Source organism: Tyto alba, unplaced genomic scaffold, assembly GCF_018691265.1.
Source record: "Tyto alba isolate M040663 unplaced genomic scaffold, T.alba_DEE_v4.0 Super-Scaffold_13, whole genome shotgun sequence".
Taxonomy (NCBI): Eukaryota; Metazoa; Chordata; class Aves; order Strigiformes; family Tytonidae; genus Tyto; species Tyto alba.
Window position 1 is genome coordinate 20959088 of NW_024881275.1, and position 21207 is coordinate 20980294.

At 37.5% G+C, this 21207-nt stretch overlaps 1 protein-coding gene across 3 annotated transcripts in view; it reads left to right on the forward strand.

The window, feature by feature from the left end:
* Window positions 1-21207, forward strand: part of SNX2 (sorting nexin 2) — a 35540-nt gene that overhangs the window by 11876 nt on the left and 2457 nt on the right. For 2 of the 3 annotated variants that reach the window (XM_042787689.1, XM_042787691.1), the window contains exons 3-13: window positions 7961-8124; window positions 9404-9470; window positions 9678-9721; window positions 9811-9952; window positions 13159-13237; window positions 14873-14948; window positions 16108-16221; window positions 16449-16542; window positions 18111-18316; window positions 19349-19492; window positions 19984-19995. In XM_042787689.1, the coding sequence (XP_042643623.1) occupies window positions 7961-8124; window positions 9404-9470; window positions 9678-9721; window positions 9811-9952; window positions 13159-13237; window positions 14873-14948; window positions 16108-16221; window positions 16449-16542; window positions 18111-18316; window positions 19349-19492; window positions 19984-19995 (1142 nt within the window). The remainder of the gene's footprint in view (window positions 1-7960; window positions 8125-9403; window positions 9471-9677; window positions 9722-9810; window positions 9953-13158; window positions 13238-14872; window positions 14949-16107; window positions 16222-16448; window positions 16543-18110; window positions 18317-19348; window positions 19493-19983; window positions 19996-21207) is intronic. The other variant, XM_042787690.1, reaches the window with a different exon arrangement.

The window sequence follows — 21207 nt, forward strand, 5'->3', positions numbered from 1 at the left end:
TCTGTTAAATACATGCATCACTGAACTGAAAGCATCTAACATACTGCATGTCTAACACAACTGAGACTGGTCTTTAAAAGGTCAATTTCTATACAGACTGAGGCTAGTAGAAATTCTCAAATAGAAAAAAAAAAAAAGAAGTGATTTATGGAGCCTAAGACAGGATATGACATCTTTCACAATATCCTGCTCTGAAGCAGGAATTTTGCATAATACAGTTGTGCTGTAGTGGTGAACTGTCTTGGTATCACTGTCAGAAGAGGCGTTCTCAAAAACTGTCTGATTTGTGTTCCAGGGCTATGCACTCACAAGTATAATTGTTTTTTTTCTCTCTTAGGAGTATTTTGCTAGACAATGATGTTAATCCATCTGATTAACTTTCTGATACTGATTTGCAATGAATAGAAACAATGTGAGAAGGCAGCATGAGATAGCTATTTTCTTGATTCATGATTGCATAAGCCTGGCTTTCTATGAAAGCAGGACTTAATTTACAATTGAGTGCAACTGGGTTTTTTTTTCCTTCAACATTTTGAAATTCCAAAGAATCCTATTTTAGCACAGCTATAAGAATGCTTAACTGGAGAGAGAGAATGAAGTTTCACAGCTTTCTAACTCATGTTCCTTCATATTGAATTATTAGACACTATAAAATCCAAGTGAAGGAAATCCTGTGGGTGGCTCCTAAAAAGAGGGACTCTGACACTTTGGGGCCATAAACAATTCTAGTTTTCGAGACTTATTTGTAAAAAATGTGAAAATATGCCTCTCTAGCTATTATAGGCTTGATAAATCTTCATTATTCCATCTAATAATGCAACCTAATAGAAAAAGAGGTGAGGGAGAACAAATTAGATGATTTCCTGTGCTGTTTTACTGCAGTTCAGAACTGAGGATTTTGTTAGGCTTTTTTGACTATACCTAAAACCTCTTTGCACTTGTGTTTCTGCAGCAGCTACAGAATAGTATGTGCAATAAAATGTTTTAGATATTCATTACCTTGTCTCTGGTGACTCATAAGTGAACTATTAAAACTGGGTTTCAGAGGTGGAAGAAAATGAGTTTTCCAGCTGTCATTGGAGACCGGTAAATTTTGCTGCTGCATTCATTAGTATTGTGATTCTTGGTTCTGTAAAAAGCAAACTGTCTTGCTAAACCCACTTAAGCCCATTCACCCTTAGAATAGAAGCCAGTGTGTTATTTGGCCAAAAAAACAATTACTTTCTCTACCCTGTAGAGCTCTTGCATGTGGAGACCATAATGGTCAGTGCTCCAAATCTGGTAGTGTTGAGAGTATTGTAAGGGGCTTTGGAGTGTGTCTTAAAACTTGGCTGTCCATAAGCTTCTACTATAGAGTGAAGAACTAGATATAGAATTAGTCTTCTAAATGTTGTCCTCAAGTTCTGTGTATGGCTGCAGAAACGTGCTGTGGGCTGCCTGTTTAGGACATAGCTGTCTGTGCCCTCTGCCTTGGGTGCTCACAGATGGTGAGCAGATCTCTGAGTTATATCAGTGCTCTGTCATGATTTTGGAGAAAAATGGAAAATTATAGTTTTTCCTCTTTCTTAGTCTGATAAAGGATTACTTTTTATATTCTTTTGTTTTTTTCTGAAAGGTTTTGGGGAATGGATCATTTTATGCAAGTATCTAGCTTACTGTGTCCTATGAGAAAGTCAGTGCATTGAGGGGTGGGGGAATGATGTTTGCTTTTGCTGGGTTTTGCCTTTCTTCAGGACATGATAGATTTATCTTAGACTTTTTTCATGGGAGTTGATACAGAAAAGGAGATACTAATTCTGCGGACCAGACAAGACATGTACAGTAAGCCCAGCTGAACAACAAAAGTTTATAGCTGATGGTGTCTGTCAGCCTATTGTCACGTGGTTTGACTAATCGGAATAGTTCAGTGCAGATGCCCTGCTGCTTTTTGAAGATGGTTGTTCAGTTCTAGGTCTCTTTTGCAAGAAACAAATGCCCAAAAGCATGCAAACCTACAGTTTCGAAGTCAGAAGAAGGTCATCTTTGTGGCTGACTGTGCTGTTAAAACTATTTCTGTTCTCATTACGATTATCCTTAGTGCTTCTGGTATAACAGTAAGGGTCATGGACTATGCCTTACGTGTAGTAGTTCTCACAGTCAAATCTGTCAGGATACCTGTCTCTGAAGTACTGCTACACATGGAATAGCCTTTTTTAATAATTTGTTCTCTGTTCTGGACAACAGTTTCTACTTTGGTTTACTTCCACGTTTATGTGATCACCTGAGTAAACGTCCAGTAAGCCAATTTAAACACTCAAGCCATGTCAGGATGTTAGAGCTCTGACATTTAGAAGTGTGACCAGTAAAAATAACTTACTCAGCTGAAGTGAGCTGCTAGTGAGGAATTGCAAACTTGCACTGTCTAAGATGACATTTGGCAAATGCTGATAGTGAAAAGTAAAGAAACAAGAGCTGTCTAATGCTGAGATTGAGCCTCATGCTTGAATGCTGATAGAAACTTGATGTAGTTGGCTGTAGAATGTTAATTAAGCATAAATAGTTGTCTTCTGCAGCAGGATGAGATGTTTTCATGTTTTTCTGGAGTGTTGTGTTTTGAGCCCAGCGGGCAACTGAGCAACATGCAGCCACTTACTCACCCTTTCCCCCTCAGGAATGGGAAAGAGAAAATTAAGTAAAAGGCTTGGGAATCAAGATAAGGACAGGGAGGAATGACTCACCCATTGTGGTCGCTGGCAAAAGACAGACTCCTTAGGGGAAGAAAAAAATAACATCACTTTAATTCAAACACTAACAATAACAACACTTAACAGACAAGATGGCACGGTGAGAAGCTCCACCACATCCAAAACCACCTCCCCCCACCCCTCCCTTCTTCCCCGTGCTCACCTCTGCTCCCCATCTCTCTCCCTCCTCCCCCAGCGGTGCAGGGGCAGGGGATGGGGGTTACCATCAGCTCGCCGCACTTTGCTCCTCAGGAGGTGGGGTGAACGCCGCACATTCCTCCCCTGCTCCATGGAGCTCCCCTCTCAGGGGAGACAGTCCTTCATGAACTTTATCCAGCGTGAGTCCTTCCCATGGGATACAGCCATCCCATGTTGCTCCAGCATGGGTCACCCCTACATGTTGCAGTCTTCCCAGCTCCGAATTACAGCAGCAAGGGCTGCTTTTCCCCTGAGAGTCCTGGCTTCCTTTAAGTGCAGACACCTGTCCTGGTGTGAGCTCCTCCACAGGCTGCAGGTTGGCCTCTACTGAACCATGGACCTGCAGGGGGAGCAGCCCTGGCCATCTCACCATGGGTTACAGGGGTCTCTGCTCTAGCACACCTTCCTCCCTTTCTCCTTTCTTCCACTGACATGGGTGTTTGTATAGGTGTCCTTGCAACTCCCCCTCACAACTCCTACTCCCCTTCCCAGGCTCCCCCTTCTTAAATACATTCTTGCAGAGGCACAGCCACTGTCACTAATTGGCTTGGCCCTGGCCAGAGGTGGTTCTGACTTGGAGCCAGGGAAGCCTCAAGGGGGCCACTGCTGTAGCCCCTTCCCCCACTATCAAAACCCCACCACAGAAACCCAGCACATGGAGCTAAGCATCTTGACAGTGATTTGTAACAAAGACTGTTTATGGATTGTAAAGTAGGTATTTATGTGTAGAAGGCTTACAGCATTAGATGGGTGGGAGTGCTTAATAAGTGGTGGTAACTGCCATAGCTGACGCGAGTGTTGGATGTTTTCCTCCTAAAAGTTGGCCAGGGCAGTTGCCTGTTTTGTGCAAGAAGAGGTTATGCTTTTGAGAACTTCCCAGGAAAGCAAGACATCTAGATTTCATTTTTCATGCAAATACTAATACAGAATATTTAAAAAAACAAAAGAAAACCCACACAAAACCACAACCTAAGTTTTCAGGGGAAAATCTAAAATAAATAAATCAAGCAAATGTTTCTGAAAGTGCCATAGTTTCTACTCTGAAACCTAGGAAATTAATCTTTCTGTGAAAAAAAAGCCCACAAAACAAACAGTATCGTCAGTGAAACTTTTTAATCTGAACTATGTCATCTGATTTCTCAAAGTGAAAGAATGAATGTAAGAATTGTAAATTCCAGAGTTCATCAGAACAGATCTTTTTTCTTGTGAAATAGATCTTTTAGCTTATATACTACTCAGACTGCTTTTCTAAGTGGAAGAAAATAGCTAGAAAGTGTACGAACCTGCTGTTGTTATATATAGCTAATACTTATTTTTTCCTTCAGAATCTTTTAGTACTTTTGTTTTAAATAAAATGTACAACATCCATGTCTCTGTCCTACTCTGTCCCATCACCCCCTTCCACTATTTTCCATTTTACTCTTCTAGATTTACATAAAGTCCAGGATGCATGCAGAGTTGGGGGTGAGAGATAACAGGAGGGAGGATGAAATAAATTCTCCTTTTTTCTTCCTAAAAGAACTGTCCTGCTGCTGTCAAACAAACAGATATTATTTCAGCTGGGTAAATTCCTCCACAAAAATAGAAAGGGAGGCCTACTACACAGCACCTTTAAAAATTTGCTCATGTCCAACCAACCTGAGTTCACACAGCTTTAGAAATACTGCTGTGGATGAAGTCTAATGTTGCTGGTCTTGCTGAAAGGGAACCTCCTTGCCATTCCAACTGATTGTTCCTGCTGCTTTCTCTACAGAAATAATGCACCAGCTCAGCAGTATCTTCAGCTATCTGCTGAACAGTAGCAGGGGGGCTAATCCTGGTTGGAGTTCATGTGATACACAACCTCAATCAGTTCATGATACTAATGGGTGTGTGGATGCAAGTCTGAAAAAAGAGGAGTGCTGGGAAGGAGTGTGCTTCTGTTTCATCTGATAGCAGTGCTGGTTTGTTACATTGAATTCACACCTTTTTCATGAAGTCATACTTTTACGATAACAGGAATGTTTTATCAGCTGATGAAAGTGAGAAAACTGTGCTTTGAATTGTTTCATGACTTGTTTTATAAACTTGTCTAAAATTTGAAGGCACAAAGTACTTAGTGGCGACTAATGGTTTGTTTCCCAAACACACATGCTGGTGATAGAAAAAGGAAGAATTGATTGGAATGGCTTTATTTTATATTTTTTTAAATATTTTATGTTATATCATACTATGTATATAGCATAGTACATTACCTATGTATATATGCATTTTTCTGAGAAATGTTTCTGCAAAATAGTCATTTGTGTAGAATGTATGTTGAATGCTGTTAGCCACCAAAGGAGAGGACTACCGCTTTTCCATGTTGTTCTACCAATCTTAAGCTTTTTTTGTGACTGCTTCAGCTTGACTTCCCACCTGATCTGAGGTTTTGAATTAAAGGTCTTTATTGGTTTAAGATGCAGTATCTGTCCTGTGGCATTTGAGGGCAGGAAGCATCAGCAGGATTCTTCAGAAAGATTTAGCAGTAAGAATAAAGCAATGGTAGGAAAAAAAAATGTTTTTCAAGGAAAGCTTTTAGATAATCTTTATTCATATTAAAAATGGAAACTATCAAGAGGTGCTTGCTTTTAAGTTTAGTTTGAAATTACTATGGAAATCTCTAGTTTGAAATTGGGAAGAGTGTTGCCAGCAGCTTGAGGGAAGTGATCATCCCCTCTTCTCAGCCCTGGTAAGGCCACACCTGGAGTGCTGAGTCCAGTGCAGGGCCATGAAGATGATTAAGGGCATGAAGTGTATGACATGAGTAGAGACTGAGAGCTGGGGCTCTTCAGGTGGAGAAGAGCAGGCTCAGTGGGAATCCTATAGTGTGTATAAATACATGATGGGAGGGAATGGAGAATAGCCAGTCTTCTCAGTGGTGCGCACTGACAGGACAAGAGGCAGTGGGCACAAATTGAAATGCAGATAATACATAAGAAAATGTTGTACTTTAAGCCCAACTGGCAACTAAGCACCACACGGCTGCTCTCTTGCTTACTCCTCCCTGCCCTGGTGGAGTGAGGGAGAGGATTGGAAGAAAAAGGTAAAAACTCATGGGTTGAGATAAAGACAGTTTAATAAGACAACACAAGGAGAGAAGTAGTAATAATAACAGTAATACTGACAAAAGAGTATGTAAAGCAAGTAATGCACAATGTGATTACTCACTACCTGGAACCTGATGCTCAGCCCACTTCTGAGCTGCTATCCTTCCCACCCACCCCCACCAGCTCCTCCCAGTTACACTGAGCATGATGTCATACAGTATCAAATATTCCCTTGGCTAGTTTGGGTCAGCTCTCCTGACTGTGCCCCCTACCAGCTCGTGAACATTAACTCTATCCCAGCCAAACGCGGAACTGAAAAAAATGTTGAGTTGGTTTGGGGTTTTTTTAATGGTGAGGGTGATCAATCACTGGCAGAGGTTGTCCAAGGAGGTGAATTCTCCATCCTTGGAGATGCTCAAAACCCCTCTGAACATGGTCTAGAGCAGCCTGACCCTGCTTGGACAGAGGGGTTAGACTAGATTCTTCCCAAGCTTAGCAGTTCTGTGATATGCTCCAGGAAAAAAATGCTGACAACGAACTTGGTCAGCTTCAAGCAAGAATGAGGATTCAAACCAGCTTAAGGCGTAGTGACCTTAAAGTTTGTTTTTTCAATTGATTTTAAGCTTCAGTATCAAAATTTAGGCACAGTGTCATTTTCATCTCTGAAGTAGAAAAGTGTGGCTTTGTTCATTTATGAAAAACATCAAGGATTGGCAAAAAAAGTGTTACAGAAGAATGGGAAACAGAATTGACTAACAGAATATTTCTAAGTAGCAGGAGGGATAAAGCTGGGTGGTTTTGATATGTTGATTATGCAAGATCATAATACTATCTTTTGCAGTAGTAAATGATACAGTTCATTGGGTGCTATTTCCAGTTCTATTTTTGCATCGCTAGTAGGTTACAGGCTGTTCTGGAGAAGCAAAAAATCCTACACTGGACAAAAATGAGACTTTTTTTACAAGCAATATAACTATTTCATAAAGTAGATTTAATTTTTAAAACCCCTCATTTCTTAACTCTTGAGTAGGGTCTAGTTATATTCATTATATGCACCAGGATTTTAAAAGTTTGGAAGAAAGATAGCTTATTTTCTTTCGAAAATTCAGTGGTTCATGTGGACAGAAATAGCAAGCAGAAGTCTTTTCCAAATTGCATGGTAAACGTTTTTGGTAACTTTGCTTAACTCAGAGCAGATCTAATTTAGTGCCTTTATACCTGTTTGGTAAAGTACTTGCCACAGGAAGTCTAGTTTGTAACAAGACTTGAGATCAGTTGGGAAGTCAATTTTGGTATCACATGAGTGTTCTGTGGTTAATGTTATCTTTTATGGAACTAAAATTGTTGAAAATACACATTTATCAAAAACCACAGCTTTAGTTATTTAACCAAAACAGCAACTTCTCTATACCCAGGAAGCGTGTAATTTGCCAGTGGTCAAAACCAGTTAGCGGAGGAAAGCATGCGGGTTTATAGAGCAGAGGTTTACATCCTTTTTAAAGATAGATAAACTGTCTACGATCTGAAGAAAGTATTCAATTTCTAGTGAACTGTTTTAATCCCCAAAGAGACTGGAGATCGAGTCTAAAGATAGTCTTACTAGTGAGAATGTCTCACATGCTAGCATTTCTAGTTTACAGGTTGTGGGCTTTTGGCAGGGGTGGGGGTGGATTATGGTTGTGTAACTTCATTTAGCACATAGCTTGGTCTGCTCAGTTGTTGGTCTATATGACTAAATCAGCTGTTGTTCAGAGTGCAAAAACTAAAATTGGTACAGGTGCTGAAAAAGAGCTGCTTGTGTGGTAAAATAAATTTCATTAGTTTTCACAGTATCTCATGCAGAAATAAATAACTTATCACTTGTGACTACTTTAAAAGACTCTTTACCTAACAGTATTTTTTTTTTTTTAAAAAAAAAAAGACCAATAAAAAAAAACAAGTCAAATTTCCTAACTCAAAATGTTTATCTAGAAGCAACAGAAGAAGTTTCGTTGGACAGTCCAGAGAGGGATCCAATACTTTCACCAGAACCTACTCCTGCAATCACTCCTGTAACACCTACTACATTAGTAGCTCCCAGAATGGAATCGAAAAGTGTAACAGCCCCTGTGATTTTTGATAGATCCAGAGAAGAGGTACACAGTAAACTTCTAAATTACTTGTTTGTTTTTTGAAGTGTTTTCTTCTTTTAAAATCATAGTTCATAAATGTTAATAAATTATGGGATCATCCTTTGCTAAGTGGAAGTATGTAAAAGAAGCAGTTGATTTTGCAAATAAAGTTTAGTGTGAATTTGAGTCATTAAAATATCATAAGAATTCATTACTTTGGTGATTATATTGGAGATCTGTAGTGTGAGGAGTAAGAAGCTCCATTCCTTCAGAATAGATATTAGAAAAGTGTGTGTAGGAGCAAGCAGTGAGCTTGATACAGGAGAAATGTTAATGATGTATGACTACTCTTATTAGCATGTTACAGGTTTCAACTTGGATTTCTGAATGTGTTTTTAATGGGAAATGGAGGAAGCAGTTTTTAGCATTATCCTGAATACTAAGAGGCAGCTGAGGCTAATGGTAGTTTTAACATTACTATTCCATTCAAAGCCTGGGCATTGCCTAATGCCATTCATTCTGGACTGTTCTCTTACTAGACAGTGCCTCTGCTAAATGAATTTGCAAACAAGACTTGTCTGTGACTCAATGGCTGCTTCCCCAGATACCACAAGATGGCATTTTATTCTGAGTTTCCCCCCCCCCGCCCTGGTATACTGTCCCTTTTGTCATGGTGTTTCAGAAGATCTCTGTTTTTATCAAACTTGTGTAGATTGTATGAAAGATTACAGAATTCTGCATGATTAGAGCTCAGGCAAGTACCAGAAAAATTCTTTGTTACTTTTCTCTTCCCAAGCTCTTCTGCTACAGATATCATTAATAAAAAGGAATTTCAATCCTTTGATTAGAGGCATATAGAAACATCACAAATTAGAGTGTTTTTTGAACCATTGTATGTGCTGCGTTTATAGGAGATCCAATGAACATACCCCTAAGATAAGTGTTTACTAAAAATTTTGAGGCCAAGAAGTCCTGAGAAAAGTCTGCCACACTAAAAGCTTTTGCAGGAAGGCTTAAAACTAAAATCATAGAATAATAGAATCATTTTGGTCAGAAAAGACCTTTAAGATTATCAAGTCCAACCATAAACCTAACACTGCCCAGTACACCACATGGATTTTCTTGCAATGACAATCAGTGTTAGAAATTATATTCACTTACATTGGATGTTGGGTCTGAAAGGGTTTTTTAATTATACAAATATACTGACTTGTTCTCCTCCTTCCTCTATACTCTTATCCTTGTTACCATACATAATATGAATTCACATTACCATGTTAAATATGGCATATCTTTTTCCTAGATTGAAGAGGAAGCAAATGGAGATTTGTTCGATATAGAAATCAATGTATCAGACCCAGAGAAAGTTGGTAAGTTCTTTGAGCCTCGTAAGTCGGGTGGTAGACTTTTATCTTTCGAAGACTATTCTGACATTATAGCATGATTTTGTATTCAGATATCTTTTGACAGTTTTCAGTATCTAAATGGAAAGCTATTTAACATATATTTTGGAACAAAAAGTGTGTGGAGGGATTAAAATAACTTGCCTTAGGATAAGCATCTTCATTTTCTTACAGGAGATGGCATGAATGCTTATATGGCATACAGAGTAACAACAAAGGTAACTAGAGCAAAGAATATTTGCAGATAACTTTGTATCGTAGCTGAGTAGATGCATCAGTAATTCATAACAAATTTTTTTTTTTAAAGACATCACTTTCCATGTTCCACAAAAATGAGTTCTCTGTTAAAAGAAGATTCAGTGATTTTCTTGGCTTGCACAGCAAATTAGCAACAAAGTACATGCATATTGGTTACATTGTGCCTCCAGCTCCAGAAAAAAGCATTGTAGGTAAGTGTAGTTTGCATAAGGTTGAATTTCAGCATGTCATTTAAGTCCTGTAATAAAAATTAAGTATCATAATATCTGTTGGGCTTGTAAAATAAACACTTTTCTGCACAAATTTTACTTACTGCTTATCTGGTGGTCCAACCTATTAAATACTCTTCCTGCTCAGGTTAAATGGGAAACATACGTACTGGCTTCTTCCTAACTCAGACCAGTGTTGATAATAAGAGCGACATTTGTCTCGATACATAGCCTTCTGTTTCTTATCTGTCATTCTTTCTTCAGTGTCCTTCAAGAGCTGAATTGGTCTATCAAAACAAAGATCTTAAATGAAAGCTTATTTTTAACTTGTGCTTGTTACCAGTTGCCTGCAATATACACAGCTTCATATATACTCCACCTCTCTAATACTTCAGTCTGTACGTTTTGGTCATGGTGAACGTTAAAACATCTGATTAATTCTTTGAAGTTCTAATTTAGAAAACACTTTTGAGTGATGCCTTGAAGGATCAGATCCTTTCTTCATGAACGAGGAAGCATACATGATGAATTGAAGCAACTTCAGTTTTATGAGCTCTAAGTAGTGGAGGTTCTTTCAAACTAACTAAACATTTAAAACAGTAAAAGCTGTTGAAGTCTTCTGGCTTACCTATGTGAATAACTGATTGGACTCTAGAATGCTGTTTGATATGTAGGGAATGGCAGGACTTTCATTAGTTTAGTCTGTAAAGCTATTCAGAGCAGCAGCTTTTCATTTAAGTAGGAATAGGCAGACTGACTAGATGTAGGCAGCAGAAAGCTTTGGAAAATCATGCTTTTAATTCTGAGGAAAAGCACTGCATTTTTCAGTCTGTAAGACTGATAACTTGATCTGAATTTTTGGTAGCTCTTGAAAGTAATGTATGATTCTGTAATAATCAAATTTTTCATGTGACAAAAATAAGTTTAATTACGAATTCTAACAGGTCCTGTAAAGATGGAATGAGTCTTCTAGTCATGTCCTTTGGATGATACAACAGGCATTTATGACTGTGCAATTACAGGGAAATGTAGTACTTGCACTGATACACCTGGAAGTGTGTAAAATGGTGGGACTTACTACAGTGTAAGCAAGCACTGGATGTCACTTCATATCCTTGTATAGAGACTTTGCTAAACTGCAATAAGTTGGGAAAACTCAGAGGGTCTAAGGCATTTTCCAAAGAACATGAAATTCTCATCTTAAATTTGAACTTCAGTGAGCAGGTGGTATTTAGTTCTGTCCAAAAATGTATAGTCCATACATTGCTAATTCTGTAAAAGAGAAGGGATTCTAGGATGATTTAAAGTAAGGCATCTTAAAGCAGAGACCTGGCAAAACAGCTGAAAGTAAGATGACATTTATTTTTAAAGTCTTAATAAAAAATATCATACGTTCAGTGTTATGTGGTGTGTATTGTACAAAAGTCCTTAGTCTGTTCATTCTGTTACACTGTTGATAACACCTGGAGTTTTAAGGTCCAACTTTATTTTAGTGACAGGTGGGAGGGGCTGGAATTTCAGACCCTAGCCACAAATTCAAGAGGTCAGTTACTGATTGTGGAACAACAGGATAAAACTGAGTCAGTGGTGAGCTAGAGTTGGACATTCATCCAAACTGCCTCATTACGTACATATGCATGTTGGAAAGTCACGCTTTCTCTTTTTAAGAAAATAATTTATTAAGTCATGGATCCTTTCCTCTGAAGAATTAGAGTGCTTGGAGTACAGAAGCTGCCTACACACTTGCGTTTATATAGGCTTGTATTAGCAGAGAAAGAAACCTGACAGGATATCTGGAAATAACTGTCAATATCACAAGTTAGGAATTCCTCATATTGGTCATTTGATTACATATTCAGTTTTTTCCCTATGAACATCTGTTGCAATCAAATGTGAAGGATATTTTGTATTAAACTGCAGCATTTCATGCTTTGTGCAGTGAAATACTAATGAATAGTAATACTCTAATGCAAAAAGATGAGGCATGTGAATTACCTCACCTTTGTTGGGATACTTCAATCCTTGTACTTAAAGACATATTCGACTTGTAACTGTAAATCCACAGATTTATCTGTAATTACACTGCTTACTATACTTCTGAAAAAAATGCCGATCAGATTTATTTTCATCATGTTACAGAGAAGGGAAAAACTAAAGCCTTACTGAGAGGTTAAGGGTCCCTCCTTGTTCCTGTCAGGATGCTGTTTGTCCCCTCTGTGGCCTAGTGTGTGAAACTTCTAAAGCCAGAAGGGAGGTTGGGTGAGGAATAACTTTGAGAAACGTTGACCTGGCAGGTCACAGAGTACATACTCCACATCTCAAACTTAGAACTTTTAGCTGGAAAAGCACAGAACTAACAGAACAGCAATACACAAGAGGTAGAAATAAGATGTTTGGGATGTAGCATAACATACCTCTCGTATATTTTAGGAAATAAAAATAATTATGAATGTTCTGTGGGTTTGCTGTGACTTAGGTTCCTAAACTGTCTGAATTTGGGTCATTAGCATGAAAAATACTGACCTAAGTCTGACAGTTCTAGAGCTATTGTATTGCTGGGATGTAATGTATTTCCCATCAAAATACATCAATAACTCTGGCTCCCCTATCATAGTTTTTTGGCCACTCTTGACTTGGGCAGAGGAAGCGATGTAAAACTCATAGATTTTATTCTGCTAATTTTATTCTGCATTCAGTTTGTAGTTGTTTATATGCTTCAGAATTTTCAGAGCTGGTTAATTTGCCTTCGTTGACTAAAAAGTTAGTTTTAGACCTTAAAAAAAAATAGAATTAAAATATTGGTAATAAGCTTACCAATTAATAGGTTTCAAACCAGAGATTTATTTTCATATTCTGCTTTATTTGGAGAACTGTTTTCTTCTTCTGAACATAGGTGACCAGTAAGAATCTGATCTTCATTTAGATTGTCTTCATAAATGCAAATTAAACTAGCTTTGTATAACTTTTAGTCACAGTTAATATACTACAGGAAAGTTCATATTTCACAAAGCTGCTTCCACAAACCATGCAGCATGCAGTGTTAATGTTTTTTTGTGTTCCTGTGTAGTGTTTTTCATTGTAATTTGACTTAAATACATAAACTTAGGTGAGCTTTATCTTTTAATCATATCAGTTATGTTAATGACTTATGATAAAACAGAATCAATATAACGCCATTTTCTTCAAAGGCATGACCAAGGTTAAAGTAGGCAAAGAAGATTCTTCATCTACTGAATTTGTAGAGAAAAGAAGAGCAGCTCTAGAAAGGTAATGTATGTATCTAACTAAAACTTGTTTAGCCTCAGAATGACTTGTAGTATACTACATGGTCTCTGTAATTGGGGCCTGGGTCATCTCTACTTAGATGAATTCTGGAGGCTATATGCAACTGCCAAATTTTTGTGTAGAAATGGAGTAATTCCCATTAATAATGGGAAATATAGCCTTATTCATAGAGAGGATTATAGCTAACTCTTTTCAAATATGGTTGGTGCTTAAGATTGCAGAGATGCAGTAAAAACCTTCTTTATCAGCTTGCTTGGGCATTTTGGGTTTAAGGAATTAAGGCACTTCAGCAGTATATCTGTTCCATAGAAAATGAACTGTTGGGCAGGGAGACAGGTGAAGGAGACCTTCAGTCACTTGAAAGTAAAATGGAGTGCTGACAACTTACAGTACATTACTGTAACTAGATGAATTCTGATAGATGTTGTATCTCTGTCACCCAGAACTGGTATACAACTGATACTGTTCAGGTGTTTTTGCTGTGGAAGGGTACTGTTACTGATACACTGCATCATTTCTCCTGTTGAGGTGGCTAGTAAAGCCTTTAGAAAGTAACCTGTAGAACTTAGGCAAGTATACAGCCTTAATTGGGTCATGATTTTATAATATGCTCATTGCTGTGATGCAATTGCATCATATGAGAACAACACACCATGTAACAGTTTTAGTTAAACTAGAAAATTAACAAAAGTCAAAGGTTTTAGATTGTATGTTGAAAGACCTATCTAACAGATAATGTATGAAGCTGTTGGACTGCTGGAGTTCCAGAGCCAGCAATTCAAAGGGAAGGAGTTGTACCAATTTTTTTTTTTTTAATTTTTTGGGGTGGATGAGTCCTTTAGAACTAATATGGATGGATTGAAGGCTTCAGTCTAGTCAGCAAATGAATAGTTCATACCTAGAACATAATCAGCTCACTTCTTCAAGATCTCCTTTAATTCTAAAACAAGTCAGCCAGAATTATCTGTAACAAAAGGCCAGTCCAGTGCACTGTACAAGAATGTTTAAACAAGCTCATCAATTTTTTTAATTATTTTTTTTTACGGTGTAAATTGGCTCTTATTAGAGGAGGAGGACTTTACTCAGCTGTTGAAAATATGAAGTACAGTATTTTCCCACTGTGCAACACACAGTTAAGGCAGGTCTCAGCTGAAGGTGGTTCTGTTGTAAACAAACAATGTTAGAAACCACTGCCTGTACTTTTGGTGTGCTGTGTTGCAGTATGGAGTGCACGGGGCTGCATTACTGTCAGTCAGAAGTTCCAGGTTTTGTGGCAACCTTACTGGAGTAAGGCTTCCGTAAATTTTTCAACAGCTTAATGGTCCTAGTCTGTAACTCTGTTTAGGATTTAGCCTACATGCTTGTTGGAGGAAGGTGACAGAATTAATAAATATGGTTTGAAGAGCCAGCAGAGGGGCAAAAGACTGAAGGGACATGGAGACTGAACTATCATCTGACCCTTTAGAGGTGACTTTTTGAGAGTGTTCAAGCTCCATTAGATAATGAGCTAGGCTATGTGCTGCACTGTGCCTATTCTTTAGATGAAGGACACTGTTCAATTTTGTCAGGCATATAAAATCTTTTTGTTATCTAATATTTTAATTTTTAAAATCATAGATATCTACAGCGAACAGTAAAGCACCCAACCTTGTTACAGGATCCAGATTTAAGACAGTTCTTGGAAAGTTCTGAGGTATGTAAGTTCTTTTAATTTTTCCTGTTTGTTTCTAGATGTGGTAACCTACAAAGCAATATATACTCTTTGTATTGAAACCTAATCCCCTGAATTCATATGAAATCAAATTGGATTGTACCCTTCATGAGACAGAATGGCAGAGGCTACTTAGGTAATGGTGTGCCTCTACCTCCGATAAAGGTAGATAAAGCCATGAATTAAACTGTCTTGGAAACATCTCTCTTGCCTCTAGGAGTCGAACTTGAGGTGTATTGAGAGAGAAGACACTGGCAATGCTTCTGGCCAGGCTAGACGTTTTGTGAATAGAGGACTTCAGCCACTTGTGCTACTAATCTTGCATCTTTCACAATATTAAATATATTGTTAAAGATACATAATATCTCTGTAAATGTGCATAGTGGATTCACTGTAATACTGAACTGAGTTTTGGCCAATGTCAATATCTTAGTTATACCAATAAGTCACGGAGACCTCACTACTGACAAAAGCATCGTTGATAGATAGCTTACAGTGGATTTGTCAGTGCTGCTGACAGACAAAACATCACATGAAGGGTAAATTGTCTGAAATAGGGGCCACCTAGTATGATATATTCAGACTAGCCTGCATGATAATATCAATTAAATTTAAAAGTTGTTAACTTACCCCTGGAGATTTCTAAGTACCTCAGCAAATACACAGCTCTCTTGATACGCATGAGGTAGGTTTTGAAATTTGGCCTATATTAAAAAACAAAAAGACATCAACCTTTTATAGTCAGCACACAGTGCAAATCTTGCATTACAATTAAATGCTTTGCAGAATTTCTTTTGTATAATCTGTTGTAAATCTAAGCTTTTCTGTTCTTGTAGTGGCAGTGTATTCTCTATAGTGTATAGGTGAGTAGTTAGGACCTTTGGCTAGTTTGTAATAACTTCGGACAAGTGCGTTGTTTGTTCCATTTAAATGTAAAGATGTAGAAGAAAAGTAAATAGTCTATATTTTTAAGTTTTCCTCTTGAGACTGTAAAAGTAGTAAATCTGAGAAATTAGATTCCACTATATTGAAACACATAGGAGTAAAGAAAACACTATATCCTTTTCTTTCCCCCTTGTGCCCAGTTAAACCTCCATCCTTTTAACCGGTCTGTTTGCCCTTATTTGTCATTCAATTCCAGCTGCCGAGAGCGGTTAACACCCAGGCTCTGAGTGGAGCAGGAATATTGAGGATGGTGAACAAGGCTGCCGACGCTGTCAACAAAATGACAATCAAGATGAATGAATCGGATGCAGTAAGAGCTGATTTTTCGGCTTGAATAATGAGACGAATTAATGAGCCTCAACAATTGCATTTTAAAGCTGTAGAAGTAGAAAATGGGTTATTAATTTACTTATTGTCTTGAATTCTTAGCTATATCAGTTGACCACCCTGGCAGTACATGGATAATTTACTTCTTTAAAACCAGAAATGTTGTTGGTAATCTAATTTGTAATGCTTGACTCTTTCATCTTTTGTCAGTGGTTTGAAGAAAAACAGCAACAATTTGAGAACCTGGATCAGCAACTTAGGAAACTTCATGCCAGTGTCGAAGCATTAGTCTGCCACAGAAAAGGTGACTTTACTTTTATGTGGCTGCGTGAACTGAAGTGCTTAGAACTTTAGGAAATGGTGATGAACCAAGAGCTTAGTATGTCAGAGGACTTAACTATTGTTAGCTACGAAAGTGGCTCTCATAAATCCATTTGAACATCTTTTGGTTTATTATTGCTCTGTTAACTGAGTTTAAACTCTTAAACAGATATTTACTATTCTTAATTTGGTCCACATAATGATACAACATCAAGCTGCTATTAAGGTAAACTTTTCTGGAAAAATACGTAGTTTCAGAGTATCAGTTTTTGGTTTACTTATTTTAGAGAGAAGCAATGCCTGTAAGATTTTATTTTCATGACCTGTGCTACTGTTTTGTCAAAGATTGCTTTCCATCAGATGATTTTTAAAAAAAAACAAAGCGCCAAAACTTTGATTTGTAGATCAAGAAGCATCATAAATGTGCCTTCTGACACTACTGCATTATGTTAAAATATGGGGTCACCTTTCAGCTTTACTTTCAAAAGTATGTGAAAATGTAGTAAGTTGCTTTATCATAACTCTATCAGGAATTACTCTCTGCAGTAAAAAAGTCTTTAGCCAGATGTCCTTGGGACTAAAGAGTATTTTAAGAAGTAATGGAAAATGGAAGTGTTTGTTTGCTGTTGATTTGACACCTGCTCATAGATTTGAAAAAGTTTTTGTTGTGTTGGTTTTTTTGTTTTGTTTTGTTTCTTAAAAAGAGTTGTGTTTAAATTGTAAGGGGTTTAAATATCTGAAGATATTTTGCTACTACAAACATTTCTGCTGGTTTTATGATTCTGCGGAAGTGACACAGCTGCAAACAAACCTGCATTTTTAAGCCTGAAGTAATCTGGATTATTTGTCCAAAGGTCCTTCATAGGATTTAACTTTGTACAGGATGACTTACATGGGATTTGATGAGACAATTGCTCTAGTGTTTGTTGTGTTTGTTAATAAATAAGTAATAAAACTTTACCTTCGTAGGTGCCAGACATGTTGCTGTGTTGTTTTGTTTTGGTTTTTTTAATTTCAAGGCATGTCAGAATGTGGTAGTATGTTACAGTATGCACAGTTAAAGGAGGTACTTTAGTCAATGAAACAGTTCAACAGTTCCACTTATGGGGTTGGTGGTTTTGTGATGTTTTTTGCCACTCTGAACTGCATGGAACAACTGTGCTATAGCCCTGTTAAAATTGTTTTGAATTTGCTCTGTAGGTGATGGCTGTTGTTTTGTGGGCTTGCATTTTCTCTGAACTAGGCAGCTGGATTATACTAAAGTGACAGGTTTTTACCATGTCTTTTGCTAGACAGACGAGACATTAACAGGCTCAGCAAAACATTTATTGATGGAGAGGATGTTTTTGTGCCAGAGTTCTTCTCCCTAAATGTGGGTTCATTGTGATCTCCTTGTGTATCTTACCATGAGCTTTAAGAAATACAGCTTATATTTTTCAGTTGGTGAAGTTAGGGTTGAAACAGGACAGAGGTCTCTGCTCCACTGATGTATGCTGCAGAGTAATGTAACAAATTAACTACATTATACTGAATATGACTCTTGTATTTCAGAGCTTTCAGCCAACACAGCTGCATTTGCTAAAAGCGCTGCTATGTTAGGTAACTCTGAGGACCACACTGCTCTATCCAGAGCTTTGTCTCAGCTTGCAGAGGTTGAGGAGAAGATAGATCAATTGCATCAAGAACAAGCTTTTGCTGATTTCTATGTGTTCTCAGAACTGCTTGGTGACTACATTCGTCTCATTGCTGCAGTAAAAGTGAGTACTACTAGGAAAAATACTGATTTTTATGTTTAAAGTCACATCTTCAACTTGTAGATTTAGGGTAAGTGAATGTGTACATTTGCACATGTCGTAACACAGTTAAGACTAAGATTTTGCCTGAAGTTCTAGCTGAGTAAAATGAATGCATTCATGATCAGTTATTCCAATGACAGAAATGGTTGTGATCAAAAATAGGTATGGATTAATAAGATCCAGACAAAATCTAAATGGGGAACATCATCTACTTTGAGCAGTACTAATTGTGCACAGTAGTTGGGGAAACCATATGCTACTGTGTCTGAATATACTGTACTTGCTTCTTTGAGGTTACTTATTTACAGTATGTTTACAAATTTTTGAGAACATAATCTGACTGTATTTGGTAGAAAGTAAATAGTTTCTGTACAGAAGAAATAAATACAATTTGTGGATCTGCATCTCATTAAAGAAAATATTCAAATTTGGCGTAAGTCATGCTGCACAGTATAATTTGGTTTTGAAATGGTGGGGGGTGTCTATAGATTTTATCCAGAAATATCTTTGAACTTGCCTGGTTGCTGGGAGTATATATTTTTCTTTTTGTTTTCTTTTTTTCTTTTTTTTTTTTAATATCTATACTTCAATTCTGCTACCTTAGTCCATTACTAATGAAAATGTATGGCCGTACATGCATGTAATCCCTACGCATGAAAAGTTCATGAAAATCTTCATTTAGAGAAGTATTTGCATAATAGAGCACTTTCTAGTGGTTGTTTTGGTGGTGTTTTGATGAAATGAGTAACGTAATGGTTTGGAGCACTAAAGTGTCTTCTCTGAAAAGGCTTCATGAATACCCTGCTTTTTGTGGGAAGGAACTAAATTGTGCAAGCATGCTGTCAAATAAAATGCAAGACGACATTTGGTAGACACAGTGAGGTTTCTTTGACTTATACTTGTTCCAGTTTTATCCAGAATTATCTTTTCCTACTAGGTATTTAGAGAGCTTGAACAATTCCAGTTGTTTAATAAATTTGTCTATCCTGACAGGGTGTGTTTGACCACCGAATGAAATGCTGGCAGAAGTGGCAAGATGCTCAAGTCACTTTACAAAAAAAACGTGAAGCTGAAGCAAAGCTCCAACTTGCCAACAAACCTGATAAATTGCAGCAAGCTAAAGATGAGATAAAAGAGGTAATGTTACCAAACATTATTTTGGAGGTCAGACTTTCTGCATTAACTCATTCATTCTGCATTTATGCACTATTTTATACCATTTTTATTTAAAAATCACTTACTCATTTGCTGTTTTCCATATTTACTGAAATTGTTAAAAGGCATTTATTTAAAATATTAAATGTATGTGATTGTTACTCATTGTAAGATCTGTAAGGCAGTTAATGCTGTCTGCAGAGTCTGGGAGATGGGAGGAGGGGAACATGGACAAGGTAATGCTTTTAACTGTTAACAGATCACTTGGGTAGGCAGAGGAGCATCTCTTGGCTTCTAAAGCTTAATTCCAGCTAAGATGACTAATGAGAACCATTCCCATGTTTTGCTTAATTATGCAGCGTATCTACCCATATATATATATGTATGTATATATGGTGTAATTTCAGTAAAAATATATCGTAACGTGTTGAAGTGTCATAATTTATACACTTTTTCTATCATGCTTCACTAAGGAAATTGAAGAGGTAGGACAACTTAATTATTTAACATTAATGCATTCTAATTATGCACCAGTATTCTGCCATTAAATAATGGGAGAACATCGTTGCAGATTTCAAGCTCTCTTATGCAGTTACTTTGTTTGGCTTCCTCATTGATCACTAACTACATGCTGCTTTGTTCTTTCTGCCCTTCAATATATTTTGCATACAGTGTTGAAGTTACTCATTAACTTGGCTTTCTTTTTCTTAAAAAGGTCCTTTGTTTAAATGGAGAGTTTAGTGTCAATCTTGTGGAACCACATTCTTGCTGGTTGCCTCTCTTGATGTCACCCATCCATCCACAATATAAGTGAGATGGAACTCCTTGTTGAAAATACTTTCTGAGTGTTGGAAGTAAAAGGAGAACAGTGATTCTTTCTCAGTCCCAATATTAAGAGAATTATGTTGTTCCTGGAGGATTTATTTTTCCTACTTTATTGGATGATTAGAGAAGGTTGTTAGTAAACCCACAATTTGAATGTGACTGAAAGTTATTGCTGCCATTGAAATACGTTCAGAGTTGCTGAATTCTGTAATAGTATTCCTTCTTGCAGAGAAATTGCAAAGTAGAAGCCCACCCAGCTTGAGTTCCATCCATGACTCTGTTGCATTTTGCAGATAAAAGGCCAAAGAACAGTCCTAGAAATAACTTACTGAATAGGGAGGAATTTCTGCTTGTCAGAAGCTATATGATGGCACACTACTATCCACTGATAATTTGCATAGGAACTGGCATCTGGACATAATGAAACTGGTATGGTGGAACCATCTGGCCTGTAAAGGCTCTCACTGAAGTCTCAGGCACCTCTAGTTGCTGTGGTAGGAAGGCAAAGGCAGCAGTCTTAATCTACCTTTCCCGTGGCTGAGTTTTGTATTGTTTCAGTTAACAGATAACTCTTCAGGCTGTTCTTCTGTGAAGGACAGGCTATTATGATTTACTGCATAGCTTCATAATGTATGTCTGAAAAGGCAATAAGTAGACTTGGAATAAACACAAACTAAAAATATAAATATGTGGATATTTATTGGAATATAGATGATGTTCATCTCATATCACAGTAGTAACTTGGCACTGCACCACAAAATGCTTTTGTGAATAAATAGCACCACTGGATTGCTAACAGGAATATGCTGTACTGAAGTGTGTTGCTTACCTGCTGCCTTTTTCTGAGGAGATGTTAGCCTGAACACATCTGA